The 19,720-nt window shown below is 44.6% G+C and overlaps 2 protein-coding genes across 2 annotated transcripts; both read right to left on the bottom strand.

Annotated features, from left to right (window-relative positions):
• Positions 1–3,588: 3,588 nt before the first annotated feature.
• LOC311244410 (tubulin alpha chain-like) lies at positions 3,589–5,121 on the bottom strand (the record flags this gene model as incomplete). Its single annotated transcript, XM_084333900.1, has 3 exons — positions 4,986–5,121; positions 4,758–4,906; positions 3,589–4,569 (listed from the first exon to the last, which is right to left on the bottom strand). Exons 1-3 carry the CDS (start codon positions 5,104–5,106, stop codon positions 3,589–3,591), a joined length of 1,251 nt encoding a protein of 416 aa, XP_084190026.1. The 5' UTR covers positions 5,107–5,121.
• Positions 5,122–10,058: 4,937 nt separating this feature from the next.
• LOC311243819 (tubulin alpha chain-like) lies at positions 10,059–13,808 on the bottom strand. Its single transcript, XM_084333184.1, has 4 exons — positions 13,740–13,808; positions 12,303–12,525; positions 11,215–11,363; positions 10,059–11,090 (listed from the first exon to the last, which is right to left on the bottom strand). Exons 1-4 carry the CDS (start codon positions 13,740–13,742, stop codon positions 10,110–10,112), a joined length of 1,356 nt encoding a protein of 451 aa, XP_084189310.1. The 5' UTR covers positions 13,743–13,808; the 3' UTR covers positions 10,059–10,109.
• Between the last annotated feature and the right edge of the window lie 5,912 nt (positions 13,809–19,720).

Genomic DNA, 19,720 nt, shown 5'->3' with positions numbered 1-19,720 from the left:
GTACAATTAACAGTATGGCTCAATACAATTACACGCAATTGTTAAGAGGATGCAGACCAGAGAAAGACGTTTGTCTTGTTTACATCAGGGTCCCCCATTTTCAATTCATAGTGACATTTATGACATACACAACATACATGACATCATGACATTTATGGCATCGGGACATACATGACATACAGGTATTTAGTACTGTTACATTTGTGACATTATGATATGCAAATATAGTACTGTTACCCCTAGATCCTGACAGAGAGTATATGATGGGGAGGAGACTGTACATTAGGAGGGGGTGGGTGGGTGGGAGAGAAATATACATACAGTGGGGAGAGAATATATACATACGGTGGGGAGGAGACTGTACATTAGGAGGGGGTGGGTGGGTGGGAGAGAAATATACATACGGTGGGGAGAGAATATATACATGGGGAGGAGACTGTCTATTAGGAGGGGGTGGGGGGGTTTGGACATTTACGGTGGCCAGTTTCGGATTGCAGCCTCCCGTAGGTGCTCTTTAAGAGCGGTTTTGAATAGGGATTCACATTCCTTTACAGCTTTGGGTATAGGGTGTTCCATATTGATGTGGCATAATTGCGAAACGTGTTTAGTCCCTTGTTTGAGCCGAATCTGGGTTTAACATGATTTGTTGAGCTTCCTCTGGTGTTGTGGTCATGGTATTCACTGACCTTTGGGAAGTATTTTGACATGTACATGGGTACCTTAGTCGTATAGTGTATTGTAGATGTGGGCCGTTTTCTATTGGATAAAAAGTGGCCAAGTTACCCCTGCTGCCGGGTGCGCGAGGACTGGGCGTGACCGGTTAACGGTAATTACATTCAGTATTTCGGTGGCAGCAGGCATGTATGTCAAATCCAATTTAACATTAGCATTGTCTTTGTTTGTCAACCATTTTGGTCGGAAAATGCAATCTATCCATTTTTATATAAGACGACGACGATGCTTCGGACAAGATCCATTTTGTTCAGTAGCTTATACCGTATTTTGCATGTGGCCTACCTTGGGGAGCATATGTTCCCACAGCCCTATGTTCCTATGTTCCCACAGCCCTATGTTCCCACAGCCCTATGTTCCCACAGCCCTATGTTCCCATGTTCCCACAGCCATATGTTCCCACAGCCCTATGTTCCCACAGCCCTATGTTCCCACAGCCTTATGTTCCCACAGCCCTATGTTCCCACAGCCCTATGTTCCAACAGCCCTATGTTCCCACAGCCATATGTTCCCACAGCCCTATGTTCCCACAGCCCTATGTTCCCACAGCCTTATGTTCCCACAGCCCTATGTTCCCACAGCCCTATGTTCCCACAGCCCTATGTTCCCACAGCCCTATGTTCCCACAGCCTTATGTTCCCACAACCCTATGTTCCCACAGCCTTATGTTCCCACAGCCCTATGTTCCAACAGCCCTATGTTCCCACAGCCATATGTTCCCACAGCCCTATGTTCCCACAGCCCTATGTTCCAACAGCCCTATGTTCCCACAGCCATATGTTCCCACAGCCCTATGTTCCCACAACCCTATGTTCCCACAGCCTTATGTTCCCACAGCCCTATGTTCCAACAGCCCTATGTTCCCACAGCCATATGTTCCCACAGCCCTATGTTCCCACAGCCCTATGTTCCCACAGCCTTATGTTCATACAGCCTTATGTTCCCACAGCCCTATGTTCATACAGCCCTATGTTCCCACAGCCCTATGTTCCCACAGCCTTATGTTCCCCTATGTTCCCACAGCCCTATGTTCTCACAGCCCTATGTTCCCACAGCCCTATGTTCTCACAGCCTTATGTTCCCACAGCTCTATGTTCCCACAGCCCTATGTTCCCACAGCCTTATGTTCCAACAGCCCTATGTTCCCACAGCCCTATGTTCCCACAGCCCTATGTTCCCACAGCCTTATGTTCCCACAGCCCTATGTTCCCACAGCCTTATGTTCCCACAGCCCTATGTTCCCACAGCCCTATGTTCCCACAGCCTTATGTTCCCACTGCCCTATGTTCCCACAGCCCTATGTTCCCACAGCCCTATGTTCCCACAGCCTTATGTTCCCACAGCCCTATGTTCCCACAGCCTTATGTTCCCCTATGTTCCCACAGCCCTATGTTCCCACAGCCTTATGTTCCCACAGCCCTATATTCCCACAGCCTTATTGTAGTGGCCGACTGTCACTCCCCGAATGTGCTGACAGGCGTCACAATGCACCCATAATTAATGAAACAGTTTGTGATGTAAAGAATGTCCCAAGTTGCGGCTGGTATACGGTTTATAGGGTTTTATTGTCCAAAGGTGAATGACAGTGAATGAAATGGTACAATTAGAGCAGTTGTCAGTTGCTCTGTCTATCAGTTCCAAACAGTGAAACAGGTAGGAAAAACGAATCTCCATAACAGGTGCATGAAATTACTGTAATCAGCTAGGTTACTTATAGAGGGTGGGGCTATAATGGAGGTGGTGAGCCCCCTAGTGTTCAAACATAAATAAGACACTAAACAATAAGAATTCTAATATTCTAGCAATACAAATCCACCAAGTCGGTTTCTGCTTCTACAGATGCAAAGTTTAGTTTTATGTCATCTTGACTATTGCTCTGCGATGTGGTCATCTGCTGCCAGTGGTGACCTCAGGAATCTCCAGGTGGTCCAGAACAGGGCAGCACGGTTGGTACTAGGCTGCTCACTAAGGTCTAATGTGAGCCGTATGCATGCCCGCCTCTCTTGGCATAACGTTGAAATTAGATTGTCTTTTAATATACTTGTGCTGTTCAAGTTGGTCATGAGCAGTAAAACTCCTGTTTTTATACATAATCATATTGTTTTTAGTAATACTAAAAACAATATGTAAAGTAATTTTTTGTTTTTGTTTTACACTAATGTAATTTTAGCTATCTTAATTGTTACAGTAGTTTCATTATGCATTGTGTGTACTGACTTTTAATCATTTTGTTTTTGCAATAGTGATTGTTTTTGTATGTTTTTTTGTGTGTGGACCCCAGGAAGACTAGCTGGTTGCTATCGCACCAGCTAATGGGGATCCCTAATAAAATAAAATAAAAGATAGCCTATCGTTTCGTTTTCTCGAGATCTCGAGAAAATTATCGCGTTATCACGAGAAAACGAATTAAATTAACTCGTTATCACGGGAAAACGGAGAAAATAAAATGTATGAATGTACGGCCTCTTAGGGCTTCTGTATTAAACAGTAGAAGCTGATTACTTTCTGGTGATATATCACATTCACACTCTCAAGTGATTTGGATTGATTTTACAACTGCAAATACATAGGCTGTCCAAAACATTTCAAAACAGTGTGTATGGTTCTTCAGTGCAAAGGTTCAACTAATAAGACATTAATAAGACAATTACTCATTGTAATTATAATGATTCAGAATTTTATTAATAGGCCAAGAACATAACAAATACTTTCTCTTTTTGCCTGGTCAAGTAAAGAGAAGATCCAAAATATATTTCAAAAAGACATCACACTGGTGAAAAAGTGCACTGCTTTTGGATATGTTGTGCTTTTGTGAGATATAGGTATGGCAGAGCCAGAACATTCAAGTTACGTTACTTAATACTCCTCTCCCTCCTCCTCTCCCTCACCCTCGACTGAGTCGACTCCCACCTCCTCGTAGTCCTTCTCCAGGGCTGCCATGTCCTCTCTGGCCTCAGAGAACTCTCCCTCCTCCATGCCCTCACCTACATACCAGTGCACAAAGGCACGCTTGGCGTACATGAGGTCAAACTTGTGGTCAAGCCGAGCCCAGGCCTCAGCAATAGCCGTGGTGTTGCTCAACATGCACACAGCCCTCTGGACCTTGGCCAGGTCTCCACCAGGGACTACGGTGGGGGGCTGGTAGTTGATGCCCACCTTGAAACCAGTAGGGCACCAGTCAACAAACTGGATGGAGCGTTTGGTTTTAATGGTGGCAATGGCAGCGTTGACGTCTTTGGGCACCACATCACCACGGTACAGAAGGCAGCAGGCCATGTACTTTCCGTGGCGAGGGTCGCATTTCACCATCTGGTTGGCCGGCTCAAAGCAGGCGTTGGTGATTTCAGACACTGAGAGCTGCTCGTGGTAAGCCTTCTCAGCTGAGATAACTGGGGCATAGGTAGCCAGAGGGAAATGGATACGAGGATATGGCACCAAATTGGTCTGGAACTCTGTCAGATCAACATTGAGAGCACCATCAAAACGGAGGGAGGCAGTAATTGAGGACACGATTTGGCTAATAAGCCTGTTGAGGTTAGTGTAGGATGGACGGTCAATGTCGAGGTTCCTACGGCAGATATCATAGATAGCCTCATTATCGACCATGAAAGCACAGTCGGAGTGCTCTAGGGTGGTGTGTGTGGTCAGGATGGAGTTGTAAGGCTCCACCACAGCGGTGGACACCTGGGGAGCTGGGTAGATGGAGAACTCCAGCTTGGACTTCTTGCCATAGTCAACAGACAGGCGCTCCATCAGCAGGGAGGTGAACCCAGAGCCGGTACCACCTCCAAAGCTGTGGAAGACCAGGAAGCCCTGAAGGCCAGTGCACTGGTCAGCCTGAGGAGAAAGAGGGGAACACAGGTTAATAAAACCATTTTCACATTTAGATATATTAATTATATATATATATATATATATATATATATATATATATATATATATATATATATATATATATATATATATATATATATATATATATATATATATATATATATATAATCTATCTCTGCTGTAGTACGCACCAGTTTGCGGCACCTGTCCAGCACCAGGTCAATGATCTCTTTGCCAATGGTGTAGTGTCCGCGGGCGTAGTTGTTGGCAGCATCCTCCTTGCCAGTGATCAGCTGCTCAGGGTGGAACAACTGGCGGTAGATTCCAGTGCGGACCTCATCTGAAAAGAGATGCTGTTGAGTTGGAGTACCATTTCAATAAAATCGGTAGTCTTTTAACCACAGCTCAGGTAAACCTACCGATGACAGTTGGCTCCAGATCTACAAACACAGCCCTGGGGACGTGTTTTCCAGCTCCAGTTTCACTGAAGAAGGTGTTGAAAGAATCATCTCCTCCTCCGATGGCTTTGTCACTGGGCATCTGTCCGTCCGGCTGGATCCCATGTTCCAGGCAGTAGAGCTCCCAGCAGGCATTGCCGATCTGGACACCAGCTTGACCCACATGGATGGAGATACACTCACGCTGGGAAGGGTGAAACATTTTGGATTTAAGATTATTGTTTCATTATGTAGCCCCTGTCCTCTGTCTAACATGGTCATAATAGATCTGTGCCCACATAAGAACAATATTTCCACTACAACTTACAATTACAGTGTCACATACGTGCAGGGGTGTAGCTCCAGATTCTGGGCCCCATGAAAGAATGTATTTGTAGGCCCCCTGTGTATGCGAGCGCGCGTAAGCGTGCGAGCAAATTTTTTTGGAATTTTTTTATTGATGAAAACGCATAATATGGTTTTTACCTATACATTCGGATCAGCAGTTCAGCACCTGCACTGTTGGTGGGTGAGCCTAGTAAAGGATGTCGCATTGCGTTCATCTTCAATGAATGGACCAATGCAATAGTCTACCAAAGCCCCCCTCTCTCTCTATATATCTCACACACACACACACACACACACACACACACACACACACACACACACACACACACACACACACACACACACACACACACTTCAGAAACAAACATAGTATCAATGAGAGCATCAATAATACACCTGAGTGATGTCTAGTAAAAAAAAGTGCTGGGCCCTTGGAATCATCCTAAGCTACCCCCCCCCCCCCCAGCTACGCCCCTGCGTACGTGGGTTGTTCATTATCATTATTGCCATATTTGTAACACCATGTAAACATCAGGTTAGTATATGTAATATGTGTTATTTGTATGTGGTGTGTGTGTCATGGTATTAATGTCTGTTCCTTTCTTTCTTTGTCAGGTGCCGCCCGTCCCGTCCCTACACTGAAGAGTGCTGATTGCCTGATGAATGGCAGCTGACGGCAGCAGCCTCGAGGGGCGGGTGGATGAAGCCTGACAGCACACACACATCCTGGCGCCTCATTCTGTCATTTGCCAGTGACCAGAGTGGAGTGGGGTTGCCATTGTTTGCCACTGTTGTGGAACGATACTGTGCTTATTTACCACTTTGTGTGGACCAAGTACTGTGTGTATATATATATATATATATATATATATATATATATATATATATATATATATATATATATATATATATATATATATATATATATATATATATATATATATATATATATATATATATATATATATATATATATATATATATATATATATATATATATATATATATATATATATTGTTGGCCTCTGTGCCACTTCCCTACTTGAGTGAGTATTCTCTTGTTGGCCTCTGTGCCTATAGTGTGGAGAGTGATACTCTACTGCCATGTGCCACTGTTCCATTTAAGTGGAACTATATATATATATATTAGTAAACTGTATGCCATTGCCACTTTGTGTGGACTTGTACTTTTGGTACGTTTGCTGGGTGGTTCCCAGTACCAACTCTGGCTGGTTGGTTAGTGTCTGTGGACGCTGATTTAGTTTACTTCATTATATATACCTTGTTTGTTCTCCCCTTACCCTTTTCCCTGTTTGTCTATTTGTTGTGGGTTTTATTCCCCTCTTGTATTACATAATAAATATCATTTACCTTTTGGAAAACGCATTTGTTTGTTTGCTTGCCTACCGGGACCTGTGCTTAAAGCACTCACTGGACGGGCTGGTTTCATGTACAGCCCGCTCCAGGTATATTTTATATCAGACCTTTGTACATGACATACAGTATATCTCAAGTTTATTTATTCTATGTTGATTCATTCATTATCTCATTTAGCTCAAAGGCTATAAAAAGAAAATATTGGGGTACTTTTATGGAATATTCTGTTTTACCATTGTACATTATATAAATCATCTACCATGGTACTACTGACCCTTATATAAATCATCTACCATGGTACTGACCATTATATACATAATTTAGTGATGGTACTGACCATTATATACATCGTTTACCATGGTACTACTGACCATTATATACATAATTTACCATGGTAGCCTACTAACCATTATATACATCATTTACCATGGTACTGACCATTATATACACCATTTACCATGCTACAGCCATGGTAAAAGTTGTGGATCGCAATGATGGCACTTTAAGCGATACCATAGTAATTCCATGGTGTAAGCCCATTTAAACCATGATATGGCCACAAAATAATAGAAATACCATGATACCTTTTCCAAGAGTCAGTATAGTACAATATCTGGAGTAAAATCAAATATTTTGGTGGCAGGAGCATCGAAAATGACAAAACAGTTCAAAAGATCGGGTAGCCAGAACATGAAGAAAATATTTCTTGGACATAATTCACAAGGTCCATGATTCCTTGTAGAATTGTTTACATTCCAATTTATTTCACATTCAGCACAGCTTAAAATAAATTGGGTAATTTTCACGAATAGAAAAGGGGTAAGCTGAGTCTAGGTGGGTTTATGCTCCACTACATCCCTGAAGATGGCCGACTACAATCTGTTTAGGTATAGCAGCCCATCCCATGTGCCGTCTACTGCCGCTGGTATAGTGTGACATAAAACCAGGCATTCAACACACATGGTGAGAGAGGATTATCTAGGTCAGACATGTTCAAGGCTGCTGTCTCTTTAAATTATAATGAGGCCGCATCCACACATTCTCTGCTGAGATTAAATGTCCTTGGTGTTGTTCCTTTGTTTTCCAAAATAGAGATAGAAATATCTCCCCGAAGCAGGCATAGACGACCGGTTTAATATACCATCACATCTCATCTAAAAGGCAAATGTGATATTCTCACTCTGCGATTACATGTTTTGATAATAGAATGCAAAGGCTATTGGCTTGACTTGCATCAGGAGCGTCGCACAAATAGATCTATTCAACCACAAAATAGGATTCCAAACTGGTAACAGATAAAGCGGCAGCCCCCCTGCTAAACCAACAACGTCTAATCTGCTTTAAAAGGCTATAGATGGGCAAAGGATTATGCTTTGCAGATAACAGTGCATGGCACTAATGGAAAAGAGAGAAAAGCAAATACTTATATACATTTGCCTGCAAATATGTGACCATAGATGTTTGAAAACAGAAATACACAGCCAACAACAATAACATTCACAGTTACTGTATGTACAATAGACTGACAGGTGCACAAAATGGCAGATAAACATCACAAAACGTATACCCACCCCTCCTGCCCCCCCCCCCCCAAAACAATTAGCAAATACATTTCCAAATCTGGCTACAGATTAAAATGATAATCTAAGAGATGAAATATGAAGTCTTGCTCACCATGATTGCTTGTCGAGATTATGTAATGTAATGAGACAAGGCTGAGGAGTGTTAGCTTCGGAGGTGTGCGGCGTCTGAGGCTAATGTGATGACGTGCCACACGCTCTACCGTGATGAAGTGCGCAGACCGTTATTTCTGTGTCGCAGTGAGCAGTTCTCCCGCTCACTTCTGATTAGCTCTGATTTATACACATGCCCTTTTCTTTTAAGATTAGGCGTCTTCTCCCTCGGCAGTCGTGCCAAACTCATAATCTAGGAATGTGAGGTCGGGGGTAATTTGGAGACCGATATCCTCCTTTAGATAGATGGGATTATATTAATATGTCAAATTGTTTATGTTATCAACAGGTGATCCCTAATCGTGAACATAATGACGTTTCATAATCTGTTGATGGTTTGAGGACGGATTGAGACGCTAGAAGGTGAACTATTAGTTGACGATCACCTGTTTTATGGGTTTAGTTTTCTTATGGGTCTGTTGGCTAGACCAGCCCTTCGTAAGAGTGGGACACATGGGCCAATTGTGCCAGAAGATGGTGTTGTTGCAAATCGCATGTATAGGCAACCCCTGCCAGTTTAGGTTTTAATCCCTCATCCTCCAGCCCATAATGACCACAGGGCCAACTGTCCTTGCATTCTTTATTTTCCAATTAGAAAATGCTCATGGATTTGGATTATTCAAATTTCAGATATGAACACGAGAATCACATTTTCAAATATGACTTTGTGAATTTACATGAGAACCGTATTTTTCGACGTGCGATGCCTTGAAACCTGAGCACGTGGAACCATACAAAGTGCACATGAAAATATGCCAACGTGTGAAGTGCCAAACCCATGGGCTTGTTTTGTGCCTCGGGGCGGGGAATGGACTGCCCACGAATTCTGTTGAGGTAATAATGACGTAATAACCCCTGTCTGTTGAAAATGAAACCTGCAGTTGTAAAATTCCAAGATAGATTTCTGAGGAAGGGGGGGGGGGGGGGGGGGGCAGATAAAAACTCACTCCTCAAAGGGGTTAAGAAAGAGAAATAGGACTGTGTGTGGGTACGCCTACCTAAGAATCCGCCATGCCGTCAAACAGCAAAAGAGTCCCTCTTGGGTGTTTTGGTTTGACATGAATTTGAGTGGGTATACAAGAGCCGTTCTTCTTGCTGGCCACACCTCAGCGTCTAAGGTGAACATTACAGAAACCTGCCCTATACCAAAGTGCAGTACCAAGAGATTGTCTTTGGCCTAGAGGTCGCTGTTTGACAGAAATAATTCTACCTTTGAAGATCAGCTAATTGTTTACAGATTAAATTAAACGTCCAGAAAACAGCTTGGAGCAGAAGAGTAGGTGGGCTCTTTATTCTTCATTCTTCTTCAGTATTTTCCTCTCATGATAACAAGGAAACTTATATTCTACATGCAATACTTGAATCAATGTATTATAGCTATGTTAATTACTCCCACAGAAGATAGGGCTAACTTTCATTCTTCCCCAAATCCCACCTACGGTAACAACATTTTTACTTTTATTGTTCTAAAACAAAAAACGGAGACAACTTGGTTTGTCACACAGGAACTTTATTTTCTTCAGCACAAGTCAGACGGACTGACATTTGATAGACATAGTCTTGTTGGAATGCATATAGAATCATATTGAGGACCCGTTCCATTTCCTGTTAAATTAACACCTTGAATTCCCTTTTTAGTTTTTAATACTTAATACTCCTCTCCCTCCTCCTCTCCCTCACCATCGACGGAGTCGACTCCCACCTCCTCGTAGTCCTTCTCCAGGGCTGCCATGTCCTCTCTGGCCTCAGAGAACTCTCCCTCCTCCATGCCCTCACCTACATACCAGTGCACAAAGGCACGCTTGGCGTACATGAGGTCAAACTTGTGGTCAAGCCGAGCCCAGGCCTCAGCAATAGCTGTAGTGTTGCTCAACATGCACACAGCCCTCTGGACCTTGGCCAGGTCTCCACCAGGGACTACGGTGGGGGGCTGGTAGTTGATGCCCACCTTGAAACCAGTAGGGCACCAGTCAACAAACTGGATGGTACGTTTGGTTTTAATGGAGGCAATGGCAGCGTTGACGTCTTTGGGCACCACATCACCACGGTACAGAAGGCAGCAGGCCATGTACTTGCCGTGGCGAGGGTCGCATTTCACCATCTGGTTGGCCGGCTCAAAGCAGGCGTTGGTGATTTCGGACACTGAGAGCTGCTCGTGGTAAGCCTTCTCAGCTGAGATAACTGGGGCATAGGTAGCCAGAGGGAAATGGATACGAGGATATGGCACCAAATTGGTCTGGAACTCTGTCAGATCAACATTGAGAGCACCATCAAAACGGAGGGAGGCAGTAATGGAGGACACAATTTGGCTAATAAGCCTGTTGAGGTTAGTGTAGGATGGACGGTCAATGTCGAGGTTCCTACGGCAGATATCATAGATAGCCTCATTATCGACCATGAAAGCACAGTCGGAGTGCTCTAGGGTGGTGTGTGTGGTCAGGATGGAGTTGTAAGGCTCCACCACAGCGGTGGACACCTGGGGAGCTGGGTAGATGGAGAACTCCAGCTTGGACTTCTTGCCATAGTCAACAGACAGGCGCTCCATCAGCAGGGAGGTGAAACCAGAGCCGGTACCACCTCCAAAGCTGTGGAAGACCAGGAAGCCCTGAAGGCCAGTGCACTGGTCAGACTGAGGAGAAAGAGGGGAACACAGGTCAACAAAACCATTTTCACATTTAGATATATTGCTTATATATAATATAAATATGTAAATATTATAGGTATTGTTAATCTATCTCTGCTATGGTACCCACCAGTTTGCGGCACCTGTCCATGACCAAGTCAATGATCTCTTTGCCAATGGTGTAGTGTCCGCGGGCGTAGTTGTTGGCAGCATCCTCCTTGCCAGTAATCAGCTGCTCAGGGTGGAACAACTGGCGGTAAGTTCCACTGCGGACCTCATCTGAGGGGAAAGATCAAGTATCAAGTTAGATGAGAGCTAATGAAAGCATTTGAGTACAATACCTGTATGTTTATCACGTTCTATTCTATTCTATTCACATATATGCTTTTTTATTTAACCTTTATTTACCCAGGCAAGCAATTAAGAACAAATTATTATATCCAAAAGCAGCCTGTCCAAAAAGCAAAGGCCTTTTGTGGGAAGGGGGGGGGGGTGGGAGGCTGTAACAAAGTAAATAAAATACAAAATTACAGTAGCAATAGTATACAAGGACAACAATAAATTGAAAGATGTATCTATTGCTATGTCCGCCCATCACAATCACACGAACTGTCTAACGCCAGCCCCGTCTCCCTGTGAGTGGCTGTCTCGCGGTGATGACCAGAGTGGTGGACGTCTCGTGGTGATGACCAGAGTGGTGGACGTCCCGTGGTGATGGCCGGGAGGATGCGACCCTCTCTACGCCGCCCCCATACCTCAAATGGATTCGCCATCAGCTCTATTTTCAATCTTTCAAAATGTTCAGTTGCTATTGCATCCACTTATTTGTGTTTCATTACACGTATGTGTGCATGCTTACCAACAGTTTCGCCTGTTTTATTGCAACACTACTATCACCGACATCTAAGAAGGGACATCCCCCGAACGGCCCTTCTAAGGTTTCTCTCCTCCACATTGCCTGTAGTGCATTTTTTCCTATTGCTAGGTTTTAGTGAGTTGTTCCTTAGGTATGTCTGGGAGTGTTGCATTCATTTATTTAATTGATTTTAAATTTTTTGGACTTCATGGTACTGTTTTTGCTTTGTTCTTGATTTATTGTGATGTTCCTTCTTGACTTGTTTAAAGAAGACGTGTCCGGCCCATGGGGACATCGTGTGTTGTCGTGTGTAAATTTGATTTGATTAGATTAGATTAGGTTTGATTTTAAAAGGAGCTTACCGATGACAGTTGGCTCCAGATCTACAAACACAGCCCTGGGGACGTGTTTGCCAGCTCCAGTCTCACTGAAGAAGGTGTTGTAAGAATCATCTCCTCCTCCGATGGTCTTGTCGCTGGGCATCTGTCCGTCCGGCTGGATCCCATGTTCCAGGCAGTAGAGCTCCCAGCAGGCATTGCCGATCTGGACACCAGCCTGACCCACATGGATGGAGATACACTCACGCTGGAAACGAGAGAGAAAGTACAAGACTCAAGACTAATATACAAAAGGAAAAAAATCACATTTTCATAAGGTTAGGTGAATCATACTTGATGGGAAAATAGCAGTAAATTCAGATCAGTTTCTTTCATGAAATTACGTCTTTCTGCCTTTTATTTGACCACTATGAGTAGCATAGATGTTTGGTAAGGGGATTGGGTTTCTTCATTGAGCGCTTATTCTAAGATAAGATATTCCTTTATTGATCCCCTTGGGGAAATTCAGGCATCATAGCAGCATGGGGGAGAGGGGGAGGGGAGGTACAAGTACATGGTAATATAAGACATAATACAGGTAATACAATTATAGTACAGTAGAAAAATTCAAATAGGCAGTGTAAACAATATAATTAACTCTGAGTATACGCATAATATGAGCAAGTATAGGCAGTATAGTAGTAGTAGGATTCATATCGTTAGGGCACAAGTATCTTGTGGTTTATTATAAATTAATTCATAAATGTATATGGTGCATGCATGAGTTAGCAGGCGAGTTGTAATTAAATGGTAAAGGATTTGTGATTATAGTTTTTCTTTTTGCCTGCAGAGCTCTTTGGCACAATTACTATATTGAGGGTCCATTATAACTAATATGAATATTTAATGCATGGATGCTGGTGGGGAAGCCACGCTGACGGTGCATTGCATCCATTTCTTTCACCACGGATAGGGTTTCTTTGGGCGTGGGCCGTGATGGAGACCACCGCCTCTGCGCATGCGCCAGCCTCACTGAGCGCACTGAGGATAATCTATGGTAATAGCACTGAGAGGAGGACCAGTAGGAGGAGAAGAAGGATGGAAATACCGCAGTGTCGACGGTTTGGACAAGTAGCCTATAGTTTATTCATTCTGTTCACGTCGCAATCCGCTCAAAAAAAACTTTTGTTTATTGTCCTCCTCATCCAGAGCGCGCACCAGAGCCTCTCCGTGCGTGTCATCATCATCATTACCATCATCATCATCATCATTATCACACAGGAAATCCCAAGTGTCTTCCTTAAAACGCACGCCTATATAAGGCTCAGTATACTAGATTAAGATAGATTAAGACTATGATGAGACAATGCTTCCACATTCCTCATTATAAGACATAATTATGTTTTCATGGAGCTAATTTATACCATGCAACAGAAATACATATAATAACTATTTATTGAATATTGGAATAGAATCTCTTACCATTTTAGTATTTTCAGTCGCGCGTGGAAGAGGCTCCTCGAAGGGGCGTCTCACAGTTCGACAGTTAGGGGGTCGATGTAAGAGATAATGCAGCACACGGGGGATGGACCGCTCTATTTATGCGAGTGTAACCCGGGCGACCGTCTGCTCCGCTGCTATTGGGCAACCCCCCTGTCAATCTTCCCCTTCAAAGGTGCCTCCGGGTTTCTATTGGACATAATGATGAGACCACCTCCCCCACGCGCCCCACCCGACATCTCGCCGCCGGACGCTGTGGTGGTGTAAAGCATGGCAATCTTTATTGCGTGAAAGCTTTTTTTTATTTATATATTTATTTATTTATTTATATATATATATATATATATATATATATATATATATATATATATATAATAAAGTGAAAGTAAGGCGAGGCCATCCAATTGAACATTTTAAAGTGCAATACTGATTTATTTCCAGTAGGCATGAGGCTTCTGAAATGTTTTCTCGGAAATCAGTATATTCTAATAAATAATGCATGCATTGATATTGAACGAACCACCTGCCCAATACGCCATAATTATGCTGGTGGTGGAGCATTATCCACATTTCAAACTTGCAAGCTGATGAAACACCTGTAGCAGTACTGTCTATCTGTATGTCGTGTATGTCATATTATGTTATGATGAATTGAAAATGGGGGACCCTGATGTAAACAAGACGAAAGTCTTTCTCTGGTCTGCAACCCCTTAACAATTGTATGTATTGAGCTGTACTGTACTGTACCCATTCTGCAATCTGTTAATAAAGTTTTCAATCAATCAATACACGTGACATAATTATAGTCCCCATGGCCTTTGTGTCTTTTGACAGATTTGCAGTATAAGGAGCTTTTATTTTCCATAGCCCAATGTGTTATTGTGACTAGTGATCTTTTGATATGATGAGGCTCAAACCCATTAGTTTATGCAACTCCCTTTGACATGACACACAATCTTGTATACCGTCATGAATTGAAAATGGGGGACCCTGATGGAAACAAGACAAACGTCTTTCTCTGGTCTGCATCCCCTTAACAATTGTGTGTATTGAGCCGTACTGTATTGTACCCATTCTGCAATCTGTTCAATAAAGTTTTCATTCATTCATTCATTCATTCATTCATTCATTCATTCATTCATTCATTCATTCATTCATTCATTCATTCGTTCATTCGTTCATTCATTCATTCATTCGTTCATTCATTCATTCGTTCATTCGTTCATTCATTCATTCATTCATTCATTCATTCATTCATTCATTCATTCATTCATTCATATGTCTCTCTGTGTCCTGTAATTTATTGTGTTCTATTGCACGTTTGTTCATACTTAAATGTTCTGTGTCTAACTGAGCACTCGTGTAAGAAAGGACATGCTCTTAGTGTAGACATTTTAAGGTGTTGTTAACGTTTGGGAATAAAATACCATCAAAATGGACGACAAACTGCCAGTATCAGGGTTATTGATGATAAATTTGAGTGCCATTTTGTTCGTTGACTTAACACAAGCTCTGACTTGAAAATAGCCTATATATATCTATCATAGATTTTGTAATCAGTATAACATCTGAGAATACGGTAACAAGCGGAATACGGTATTTTATTCCATAACAGCTATTTCTAGTCATTTCTATAGATAACACAGGTCAAATTGCTCAGTCATAGATGAGGGCGATAGAGGCCAGAGAGAGCTACGGACACCCAACCCCCCAAAGCCCCGTCCGTCTCCCAAGATCCCACCGTTGCTATGGCGATGAATAACCGAGTTGCCGGGGGATACAGCCTTGGTCACGTGACCAAGCTTAAATAGCAGCACAGCAGCTGCCCTAAGTGGGGGTTGTGAGGTCCCCCTCTTTCCCCCGATTCATTGTTAAAAATCTCTCTCCCTCCTCAGTCTGGTGTCCAAGGAGACGAGTGGGCACACTCGCTCGTCTGTATGTGCAGCTGACCTTTCCCCCGTCCCGGCGATGAGAAGAGCTGATTTCTGCGACGAGGAGAGAGAGAGCGTGTCTGCACGCCTGAATAGCCCTGTCTCCACTAGACATGATGCACAGCTGTAAATGTGGGTCACAGCCCTTTCAAAATGGACACTCTTCAGGCAGTCCGTCGCACACAATACCACATCCTCGTCTTCTCCTCCATCTTCTCCGTTGTTTGGACAGTAAAACCCTCACAATTGTGTTGGCAGTTAAACGGTTACTATACTGGGACGTGTCCATTTAACAACACCGATTTTCCCAGTGAGAATAACCATGAACTTTATAGCATTCCACGGGCCTATAGAATAGCACAGGCACCTGTGTAAATCCTTGGTTGCCTAACAACAGACACTGTTACGGTTGTCCTTGGGGTCTGGAATTATTCCCACGATTTTACTCTGAGCTACAGGAGGTTTTGTGATTGTGAGTTGATCTACTGTATTGAAACCTGTAGCCACTTGTGTGACCGCGTATGTGTGCAGTATAGCCTATAAAGATTAGAGTAGATTCTAAATGTATTGTCATCATACAGCACAAGTACAGTACAACGAGAAAAAGTTTGGCATCCAACCAGAGTGCAAAATGTAACAGTAAATTGCAATAGTAATGTACAATGTATGTACAGGTGATTAAATGGGGTGTATAACATATATAAATCAGTACAGATGTATGTACAGAGTTGTAGTATTAATATGTACAGTGATACAGGTGTAAATACACAACATTTACATTTAGCTGAACGCTTTTATCCAAAGTGACTTACAGGTTCTGTACAACAGGTCAGCAGGAAGGGTACAACTCTTTCAGCTGAGTAACAATGTTCATCAAACAGTGTTGAAACTTGGGTGCTGCAGTGTTGAGTGCAGAGTAGTAGAGACATATTGGTATAGTAGGTAGTAAGGCAAGGTAGATTAATTAGTGGAAGAGTGCATGATAGTAGAAGACTATATATATATATATATATTTCATTCATATTGTTACGTCTCGGGGTATTGAACCCAATATGCAGTACAGAGCAAAGATAGACAGGTCTTGTTCAAACCCAGTCTTGGGTATATTTAATAAATATAAAATGGTAGAGTATTCAGGCAGGGGTCGATCCACGGAGGGAGGGAGCACTCGTACAGTCGGGGGGGGGCGTGTGCGGGACAGGAGAGTCAGACAGGCAGGCAGGGGTCGATACACTGGAACGGAGTAGTCAGCCATGCAGGCAGGGGTCAGAGCGGGTACAGGGGAGTCAGCCAGGCAGGGGTCAGAGCGGGTTCAGGGGAGTCAGCCAGGCAGGGGTCAGAGCGGGTTCAGGGGAGTCAGCCAGGCAGGGGTCAGAGCGGGTACAGGGGAGTCAGCCAGGCAGGGGTCAGAGCGGGTTCAGGGGAGTCAGCCAGGCAGGGGTCAGAGCGGGTACAGGGGAGTCAGCCAGGCAGGGGTCAGAGCGGGTTCAGGGGAGTCAGCCAGGCAGGGGTCAGAGCGGGTACAGGGGAGTCAGCCAGGCAGGGGTCAGAGCGGGTTCAGGGGAGTCAGCCAGGCAGGGGTCAGAGCGGGTACAGGGGAGTCAGCCATGCAGGCAGGGGTCAGAGCGGGTACAGGGGAGTCAGCCATGCAGGCAGGGGTCAGAGCGGGTACAGGGGAGTCAGCCATGCAGGCAGGGGTCAGAGCGGGTACAGGGGAGTTAGCCAGGCAGGCAGGGGTCAGAGCGGGTACAGGGGAGTCAGGCAGGGGTCAGGGGTCAGAGCGGGTACAGGGGAGTTAGACAGGCAGGCAGGGGTCAGAGCGGGTACAGGGGAGTTAGACAGGCAGGCAGGGGTCAGAGCGGGTACAGGGGAGTTAGACAGGCAGGCAGGGGTCAGAGCGGGTACAGGGGAGTTAGACAGGCAGGCAGGGGTCAGAGCGGGTACAGGGGAGTCAGCCATGCAGGCAGGGGTCAGAGCGGGTACAGGGGAGTTAGACAGGCAGGCAGGGGTCAGAGCGGGTACAGGGGAGTTAGACAGGCAGGGATCAAGACTGGTGCAGGTCCTCATACGTTCCGGGAGAGGCAAGGAGAGTTTGTCAGGCAGGCAGGGGTCAGAGGTCAGGGGTCAGAGCACGTCTTTGTCGGGAGCCAGAGAGAACAGGGTGAAGAGCCAGGTAGGACTGCGGGGAAGGATGAGAACAAGGGTTAGACACGGTCGAAGAACAATGGGCTAGAGAACAATACGAGAGAGAGAGAGAGAGAGAGAGAGAGAGAGAGAGAGAGAGAGAGAGAGAGAGAGAGAGAGAGAGAGAGAGAGAGAGAGAGAGAGAGAGAGAGAGAGAGAGAGAGAGAGAGAGAGAGAGAGAGAGAGAGAGCAGAATAACACGACTAACTGGGAAATAGGAAGTTACGATCTGGCAGCCTCATGACATCTACATTTACATTTACATTCAGTCTTTTAGCTGAACGCTTTTATCCAAAGTGACTTACAAGTTCTGTACGACAAGTCATCAGGAAGGGCACAACTCTTATCAGCTGAGTAACAATGTTCTGGGGCGGGGTTATACTACTGACGTAATTAAAGAGAGAGAGAGAGAGAGAGAGAGAGAGAGAGAGAGAGAGAGAGAGAGAGAGAGAGAGAGAGAGAGAGAAGCCAGGTAGGAACCATGACATATATTAATTTCAGATATTGATTGAAGAAGTGTTACTATGGTAGTAATTGTTAGACTAGAAGTCTTTATTTGTCATGCAGTTTAACACACACACGCGAGATGGGCGACCCACAGGAACGTCACACACACATGCACTGAGTCGCCCATGAAATGTCTCTCTGCACTTTTCCCATCCCGTTGTCCTTCCCCCATGGGCAGCTGGGAGCAGATAGGGCGTAAACGTGAGCCGCGCCCCCCGGGGACCAATCCAAGTGCTCCTGTCAGTCTTCGTCAAGGACGCCACAAGCGTTAGCGATCTGTTGTGCATGTTTTTCCATTGGGTTTATCTTATCGGGGGGGGAAACCCTTGCGAGCACGGGGAGAACATGCAAACTCCACACAGAAAGGCCCGGGAGATACCCCCACCTGGGTACCTGGCATCATGGAAACCTGGTCCCCAAATCGAACCCTGGACCTTCTTGCTGTGAGGCGACCGTGTTAACCACTACAACACCGTGCCACGGTGTCATACTGTCCAGCAGTGTAACTAGTAAGAGTAGGTAAGGGATATATATATAGATATAGTATGAACGTATTTGTCACATATAAGGTACATGTACATTACAGTGAAATGCTTGGTTCTGTATGAGCCTCCCTGAGATTGTGCTTCATACAGTAAAGAAGAGTAAAAAGAATAAAGACTAAACACTACATACAATATACAAAACTAAAGTACAAAATGCAAACAAAATGCCAAACATTTGGTAGAGATGTAATGTAAATCTTTTAGTAATAAATAGATAAAAATAGATAGAATATGGGTGTTGTGTTAAAAAGTGTTTAAAGTGTCTTAAAGTGCATGTTAAAGGTGAATGCTTAAAGTGAGCGTGTGCATGTGGATGTGTGTGCAATGAATGTAGAATGGGTGAGTTAGTTAGTGGTTGTGTGTGTTCCCATAATATAATCATCCCGTTGACCTCCTATACACGCTGTCGTTCCAGATAACCATGTTGGTGTTAAGGACACCTGAGCCCCCCCTCGTGCTGCAGGAATATGCCTCGTCACATCATGTCCTCCCAGCGTGGGGATGGAGCACGGCTCCTTTTCATTCTGCAGAGGACCACTCCCATCTCTCCAGTCTTCCCCAACCTCCCTCTCTCCTCTTGTTGTGCAGCTGCCCCGGGCCCCTCCCTGGCTGTCTCAACAGCTGCTGCAAGGAGGAGGGGAGGGGAGGGGAGGGGAGGGGAGGGGAGGGGAGGGGAGGGGAGGGGAGGGGAGGGGAGGGGAGGGGGAGGTAACGTCCCCCTCGAGAATGCCCCGGCGTGGAGCCATGGCTGCTTCCCTGCCCTGCTCTTTCATCCCCTGCAGTTCATGTTGAGAAC

Source organism: Notolepis coatsorum, assembly GCF_963971535.1.
Source record: "Notolepis coatsorum genome assembly, chromosome: 17".
Lineage (NCBI taxonomy): Eukaryota > Metazoa > Chordata > Actinopteri > Aulopiformes > Paralepididae > Notolepis > Notolepis coatsorum.
The sequence above is the reverse complement of the archived record's forward strand: the minus strand, read 5'-3'. Positions and strand labels throughout refer to the sequence as shown.

Excerpts from the sequence above, each read along its gene's own strand:
- LOC311243819 (XM_084333184.1), bottom strand. Across the intron at positions 11,364-12,302 it reads TCTGGAGCCAACTGTCATCG|ATGAGGTCCGCAGTGGAACT; the intron begins GTAAGCTCCTTT and ends CTTTCCCCTCAG. Across the intron at positions 11,091-11,214 it reads TGGACAGGTGCCGCAAACTG|TCTGACCAGTGCACTGGCCT; the intron begins GTGGGTACCATA and ends CTTTCTCCTCAG.